The sequence below is a fragment of the Myotis nattereri genome (genome assembly GCF_964212035.1).
Source record: "Myotis nattereri genome assembly, chromosome: 7".
In the NCBI taxonomy this organism is placed as follows: Eukaryota; Metazoa; Chordata; class Mammalia; order Chiroptera; family Vespertilionidae; genus Myotis; species Myotis nattereri.
In genome coordinates this window covers 84,618,236-84,625,658 of record NC_138082.1, presented here as the reverse complement: position 1 = coordinate 84,625,658, position 7,423 = coordinate 84,618,236, and the positions used below count along the sequence as shown (strand labels likewise).

The following is a 7,423-nucleotide window of genomic DNA, read 5'->3' as shown; positions in this document are numbered from 1 at the left end:
ACCCACAGACTCACCATCCTCATCATCCCACCCCAGTCCTAGTCCCGATGGGAGAGCCCTGAGACTTGTCTACTCGGTGCAGAGGGCTTAGGGGGCAGTGCTGGGTGAGGGGTGGACTGTGAAGGATCTTGAAGGATCATAATAACTAACACTGAGTCTTTACTATGTGCCAGGCACCATTTCAAATGCTCCCTCTTGCTTCTCATTTTAATTACTCCTCACAAGAACTCTGAGAGGAGAGAACTGTTATTTTTATGTTAAGACTGGAAAACTGGACAGGCCCAGAGAGGTTCAATAACTTGGTTGTCCAGGTAAAGACCTGTTACATGATAGCACCGGGATCCTAGCCCAGAACCTTCATTCTCATCTGTGTCTCTACAGCTGGATGCGGGCAAACTCTCTGGGCAGGGGTGGGGGCAGACGGGGGCTTGTGCACAGAGGGTCCTTTAGGGGCCATCCCTGTCCTGCCCAGCCAGTTTATTCGGTGCTAGTATCTGTCCCACAGGCCTCAGCCAGGTCATACTGTCCCAGGAGGGGAAAGGAGAAAGGAGAATTAAGTCAAGTAGACATCACAGCCGAGTGTCACGCAGAGGTCAGGAGGCCATGCCCTGCAGTTAGAGGCACTGCTCTCTAGCAGCTGAGGATGCTGTCGTGCTAATTTCACCCAGTTCCTTCCTCTTCAGCCCACATCAGCCTCCAGGAGGCCGGCCCCAGAGCCAGCGTGCCCACATTGCTGCCAGGCGCTGCGGCCCCTGTGTGTGCAAGAGGAGCTTCCTCAGCTTCACTCGGCCTAGGAGCTGCTCAAAGGAACTGCCTGACAGAGGGGCAGGTGGCAGCAACTCTCCTTTATCTCTTAATCTTACTTGTGTCAGACAGACCTGGGTTCGAATCCCCCTCTGCTCTTACCAGCTGGTGTCATCAGGTTAACCCTATCCGGTGGTTATTACTATATGACAGACCATCCCAAAGCCTAGTGGCTTTAAGCCACAACCATGTGCGATTGCTCATGAATTGATGGGTTGGTTGGCCAGTGGTCCTTCTGATACGGGCCTGGCTTGAGCAGTCTCAGCTGATGGAGCATGGCCTCGGGGGCACACCTCCCCTGCTCTACATGCCCACGCATCCTCTGGAGGCGGACCTGGGCTTGTTGCTATAATGCGGCAGGAATTCCTAGAGAGAGAGTGAAGGAGCAACAGACCTGGCTCCTGATGAGAAGAGCTGCAAAGTCACAGGGTAACTGGACAGAGGGTGTGAATCGAAGCCAACAGACCACACTGCTTAACCTCTCTGTGCTGCAGTTTGCTAATTTAAAGAAGCGATTCACTTGTATCACGTGATGCTCTGTGTTCTTGGGGGGATGGTCAGTCCGGTGCGGCCACAAGAGTGGGCACAGGAGAGGTGCGGGGAACAAAGGTGACTACACTCCCAGGTCCTAGAGAGACAGGGTCTGCAGGCCAAGAAGAAGCATACAAAGGAAGTGACAAGGGAGCGGGCTCAGCCTCGCAGGCAGGGAGCTGAGCGAGCGAGGATTCAAGGGCAAGGGCCTTGCTCAGGGGTCAGCTGGAGTAACAAGCAAAGGACGTGGAGTCGGAGAAGCTGCATGGACACAGGGCCAGCTGGAATAGAGAGGATGAAACATTAAGGTTGCTGGGGGACTGTGTGAGATCACAGGGTCACTTCCTTGTAAGCCACAGTCACGCATCTGGCCCACTGCCTAAGGCACTGGGAGCCATTGAAAGCTTCAGGCAGGGACTGGCATGGTTAGCCTTGCCATTTCTGAAGGTCTCTCAGGCTGCTGTGTGGGAAAGAATGGGTGGTTGTTGGAGCGTGCGAGAGGGGAGAGTCTAGTTAGGAGATGCTGCAAGTATCTCCAAGACCATTGCGATGGCAAAGTGGGGAGAAGTGGGTGGGCTGGAGAGGTATTTGGGAGGTAGAGTTAGGGAGACTTGATGCCTGGTGGATGAGGGGGTAACAGGGCAGGCATGGCTTTTGACAGTGTTTGTCCTGGGCTCTGGATGGTGGGAGCCACTGGCTGAGATGGGAACAGAGGAGGGGCAGATGATGAGTCAGCATCCAAATTCCTGGCCTGTGAGGTCCCGTGTAGAGGCAGTTGCTAGACAGATATATATGACTGGAGCTCAGGAGACAGATCTGCACCTCATCAGCAGCTCAGAGATAAAAACCAATGCCCTGGAAGGGAAGTGTTGGGCATGGCTGAGCCACAGCCCTGCCATGTGGCATGGACAGTCCATGCCATGCAAGGATTTTGACTGTTCTGTGCTTATAAACTGCTTTTGTCCCTCTGAAAGTGTGTGTGTGTGTGTGTGTGTGTGTGTGTGTGTGTGTGTGTGTGTGAGAGAGAGAGAGAGAGAGAGAGAGAGAGAGAGAATGTGATTGCACTCAGAGAGAGTATATATATATATATATATGTATATATATATATATATATATATATATATATATATATATCCCAGGGGAAGAATGAAAAGGGAGTCAGGAGCCAAATTTCTCATAGAGGGTGAATTGCTCTACCTTCTTGGTTTAATTCAGGTGTTCATTGAGCAAATATTTACTGAGCCCCTAGGGGATGGCTACAGCAGACAAAATCCCTGCATTGCTGGAACTCACATCCTAATGAGAGATGATTTTCATGCTCAAAGGTACAGTTCCTATTGATCATGCAGCATGGTGCCAATTACATGCCAACCTCTTCATTTGCTGGAGAATAGTTCCAGTGCTGGAGGGAGAACCCACTCGCTAGGAGAGATACCACATCTGAGTGACTGAAAGGATGGCCACGACTAACTGTGACTGCATCTCGCTTAGATCCCCTGGCGCCCCACTCTCCCCTGGCTGTACGCTGAAACTCCCAGGTCCCTGTGCGCAGGGGCACGTCAGAACTCGGCGCAGTGCTGTGTGCACCGAGTGGCATGTCACACACTAGTGATTTCAGCCAAGGCCAACGAAGTGCCAGGTAGCACTTTGCATTTTATTAATGACCCGGCTCTCAGGGAGCCTCAGAGAGCGCCGCCCTTCCCGGGTGTGTGTCTATGCCCACAGGCACGTGGGGCAGAGCAGCCTGCGGCCCTGCAGGGCAGGTGTGTGTCTATGCCCGCAGGCACATGGCACAGAGCAGCCGCGGCCTGCAGGTCAGCTGCACTCCACCCCGGCGTCCTCGTTGTGGTTGCAGTTGTGAGAGCCCCAGTTACTCTTGTTGCAGTTCCACAGGCTCATCTCTGACCCGCGACAGGCAACGTCGTCCAGCCAGATGGACCCAGAGCCTAGACAGAGACAAGGAGGAGAGCAGCGTGGGATGAGGTGCGAAGCCGAGTGGCCCGCGGGTGGCTGGGGGTCCCAGTTTGGGTAGACTGCAGTTTCTCGCACACCCACTCAGGCCCAAGGTGCTGACGCTGGACTAGCCCCCCTCTCTCTCTCTCACACTATTCCTTAAATATGCCATTTTTAAAAATTTTATCTATTTACTTGCTTGTTTGTTTAAATATGTTATTGAAAGTATTACAGACGTCCTCTTCACCCCCCCCCCCCCGCCCCCACTGACCTCTCCCATCCTGCCCCCGCCCCCCACCATGGGCTATTCTCTTCTAATGACTCTGCCTCTGTTCTGTTTGCTGGCCTTTTTGACAAAAGTCTCATCCAAGTATTTAATCCTAATCCATGAACTATTTCAAATCTCCTCCTGGGGCTCGCAGCATTCCTCTCTTCCCACGAACTTGCTACAGCGCATCCATGTTCCTGCCAAGCCTTGTCTTCCTCAAACCCCTTTCTCTGACACAGCTGATTTCAGACCCAGAGCTCAGAGGAAACCAGTTGGATGTTTGATTGCAGAAATTTACACCACAGTGTGGCAATCTATACGAGGGAAATGGCTTACAAACCGACTGGACTCAGAATAAAACACAGTCTGCACTTTGGGGTGGGGTAAGGGCAGAGCGCATGGGGGCGGGAGCAGGAGAAAGGGGCCTCGAGCCCCTGCCCGCTCAGCCCTTACGGCGGCAGAACCGGTGGCAGCCTCAGTTTTACTCCTTCATTGAAAGTTTGAGCTGTTTGCTGAAAGACACAGGCTGCGTCTCTAACACCCCACACTGATTTTAGGAAGTGCCTGCTCTGATTTGCTCTTTTGCTTCCCACCTTCTCCTTAAACGTGTGGGCAGTCCAGACCTCTCGCCTCCAGGGAGCTGGAAGGGAGGCCTGGGCCCGTCCTCCCTGGCATGCTTTCCGCTTCTGAAGCCCCAGCATCTCAAAGGCCCTTCACAGACACTGCAGCCTTGCGTGTTCCCGCTCAAGGGCTGACAGACATTGACCCAACCCTTTGCTGTCACTCTTGGAGAAGAAAGGTCATAGGTCTGCCAAGGGAGGAAGGTCACAGGTCTGCCAGGGGAGGAAGGTCACAGGTCTGCCAAGGGAGGAAGGTCACAGGTCTGCCAGGGGAGGAAGGCCACAGGCCTTCAAGGGAAAGGAAGGTCACAGGTCTGCCAGGGAAAGGAAGGTCACAGGTCTGCCAGGGGAAGGAAGGTCACAGGTTTGCCAGGGGAAGGAAGGTCACAGGTTTTCCAGGGGAGGAAGGTCACAGGTTTGCCAGGGGAAGGAAGGTCATAGGTCTGCCAGGGGAAGGAAGGCCACAGGTTTGCCAGGGGAAGGAAGGCCACAGGTCTGCCAGGGGAAGGAAGGTCACAGGTCTGCCAGGGGAAGGAAGGTCACAGGTCTGCCAGGGGAAGGAAGGCCACAGGTCTGCCAGGGGAAGGAAGGCCACAGGTCTGCCAGGGGAAGGAAGGCCACAGGTCTGCCAGGGGAAGGAAGGTCACAGGCCTGCCAGGGGAAGGAAGGCCACAGGTCTGCCAGGGGAAGGAAGGCCACAGGTCTGCCAGGGGAAGGAAGGTCACAGGTCTGCCAGGGGAAGGAAGGCCACAGGTCTGCCAGGGGAAGGAAGGCCACAGGTCTGCCAGGGGAAGGAAGGCCACAGGTCTGCCAGGGGAAGGAAGGCCACAGGTCTGCCAGGGGAAGGAAGGTCACAGGTCTGCCAGGGGAAGGAAGGCCACAGGTCTGCCAGGGGAAGGAAGGCCACAGGTCTGCCAGGGGAAGGAAGGCCACAGGTCTGCCAGGGGAAGGAAGGTCACAGGTCTGCCAGGGGAAGGAAGGTCACAGGTCTGCCAGGGGAAGGAAGGCCACAGGTCTGCCAGGGGAAGGAAGGCCACAGGTCTGCCAGGGGAAGGAAGGCCACAGGTCTGCCAGGGGAAGGAAGGTCACAGGCCTGCCAGGGGAAGGAAGGCCACAGGTCTGCCAGGGGAAGGAAGGCCACAGGTCTGCCAGGGGAAGGAAGGTCACAGGCCTGCCAGGGGAAGGAAGGTCACAGGTTTGCCAGGGGAAGGAAGGTCATAGGTCTGCCAGGGGAAGGAAGGCCACAGGTTTGCCAGGGGAAGGAAGGCCACAGGTCTGCCAGGGGAAGGAAGGTCACAGGTCTGCCAGGGGAAGGAAGGTCACAGGTCTGCCAGGGGAAGGAAGGCCACAGGTCTGCCAGGGGAAGGAAGGTCACAGGCCTGCCAGGGGAAGGAAGGTCACAGGTCTGCCAGGGGAAGGAAGGCCACAGGTCTGCCAGGGGAAGGAAGGTCACAGGTCTGCCAGGGGAAGGAAGGCCACAGGTCTGCCAGGGGAAGGAAGGCCACAGGTCTGCCAGGGGAAGGAAGGTCACAGGTCTGCCAGGGGAAGGAAGGCCACAGGTCTGCCAGGGGAAGGAAGGTCACAGGTCTGCCAGGGGAAGGAAGGTCACAGGTCTGCCAGGGGAAGGAAGGCCACAGGTCTGCCAGGGGAAGGAAGGTCACAGGTCTGCCAGGGGAAGGAAGGTCACAGGTCTGCCAGGCCACAAGGATGGAAGCCCAGGGTCCTGAGCTGTAGACCTTTTCAGTTGCTTGAACCAGTCTTTTTCTTTTAACCCAAATCACATGGAGTCATTTTCGACCAAAGGGAGAGAAAGCCCATGCCGGCTCCTCCAGGCAAGAGGCGGCGGTGGAGGACCACTTACCAGGGACCATACTGAAAAGGGCCGTCCCCACAGAGTAGCCCAGCATGCGGCAAAAGACGGTGGCATCCGAATTGTCCCAGCCGTCATCGCAAATTGTCCCCCAGACGCCGTTATAAAAAACTTCAGCCCGGCCTCGTTTCAAAGAGCCGACGATCCTGACAGCTGCCAGGGATTCACCTGAGTGAGAAACGCACGTGTGAGAGGTGAGGCCAGCCCCTGGGGCTTTGTGTGGGTGTAGGCTCCACCTCTCCCATGAAGGACGGTCTCTAGTTAGAGGGAAAGGCCCTGCTTGGCCAGGAAGACCCCCGATGGCACCAGCATGGCCTGGCTAGCAGCCTCCGTGTCCTGGGCCCGCAGCCAGGAGGCCACAGGGTCAGGTCCTCTGTGGCTGGTCTGGCAAATCCAGGCGACCCCATCTGGCCTGTGTTGTGGGGAGCAAAAACGAAAAGTAGAGGAAAAAGGAAGAAAGAAAAGAAGAGAGGGAGAGAGAAAAGACAGAAGGGGAGATGGAAGGAGAGGAAGAGAGGGAGGAGGCAGGGCGGGAGGGGGAGCTGCTGCGCTGTGGCTGTGCCATGAGCAGGCCCATTGAAGGGAAAGCCCACTAACCTGCCCCAGAATGAGGCATCTCTCTGAGAACCAAGGCCTCACACACATAAATGTTCAAGCACAGGACTGACTCTGAAGCACAAATTAAAGAGAATAAAAACAGCAATTACCTTTCTGACCTTTTTCTCCCTTTATTCCTTGCAGCCCAGAAGATCCTGTTACGAGGAGAAAAACAACATGATTTGAAGTAAACAGGCCAGGACTCCGTCACCCTCCTCTGCCAGCAGTGGGGGCGGGCGGGGGGGGGGGGGAACGTGTGGAGGAGGTCAGGTTCTTGTCCCAGCTCTGCCCGTGACCTGGCATTAAACGGACAAAAGGTTCCACGGGCTCCGACAGTTAAGCATGAAGAAACGGACCTCAGCCACAGCAGGAGGGATTTAGGCTAGATTAGTGAGGGACTCTTGACGGGTAAGAGACAGCAAGGGGACGCATCTCCTTCGCGGGAAGCTGCGGTCAGGCCAGGCTGTGTGGGTGGCCGGGCACGGCGGGGCGTGGAGGGGGTGCACGTTTGCGAGCCTGCAGGCTCCGTGCTGAGGCCAACCCCAGCTCAGAACTCACCCTCTGAACCCACAGACCTTGACCTTCTGCTTTTGAAAACTCCACGCCCCTACATCAGGGCCTCTCCTTTGAAAACACAAAGAAGAAACAGGGCCTCCTCACCTTTCATTCCCGGGTCTCCCTTTTGGCCAACTGGTCCAGTTGCACCCTTGGGGCCCACCAGGCCTGGGCTTCCCCTTTCTCCCTTCATGCCTGCGGGGCCTGGAGGAGAAAGACCATCTG

General features: G+C 55.9%; 1 protein-coding gene across 1 annotated transcript in view; it reads right to left on the bottom strand.

Annotated features, from left to right (window-relative positions):
* Positions 1 to 2,945: 2,945 nt before the first annotated feature.
* MARCO (macrophage receptor with collagenous structure) overlaps positions 2,946 to 7,423 on the bottom strand; it is a 40,397-nt gene continuing 35,919 nt past the window's right edge. Inside the window, exons 13-16 of the mRNA XM_081095951.1 lie at positions 7,304 to 7,402; positions 6,754 to 6,798; positions 6,038 to 6,214; positions 2,946 to 3,281 (exon numbers count right to left, since the gene is read on the bottom strand). Coding sequence (XP_080952077.1) covers positions 3,151 to 3,281; positions 6,038 to 6,214; positions 6,754 to 6,798; positions 7,304 to 7,402 — 452 coding nt within the window. The 3' untranslated portion in view covers positions 2,946 to 3,150. The remainder of the gene's footprint in view (positions 3,282 to 6,037; positions 6,215 to 6,753; positions 6,799 to 7,303; positions 7,403 to 7,423) is intronic.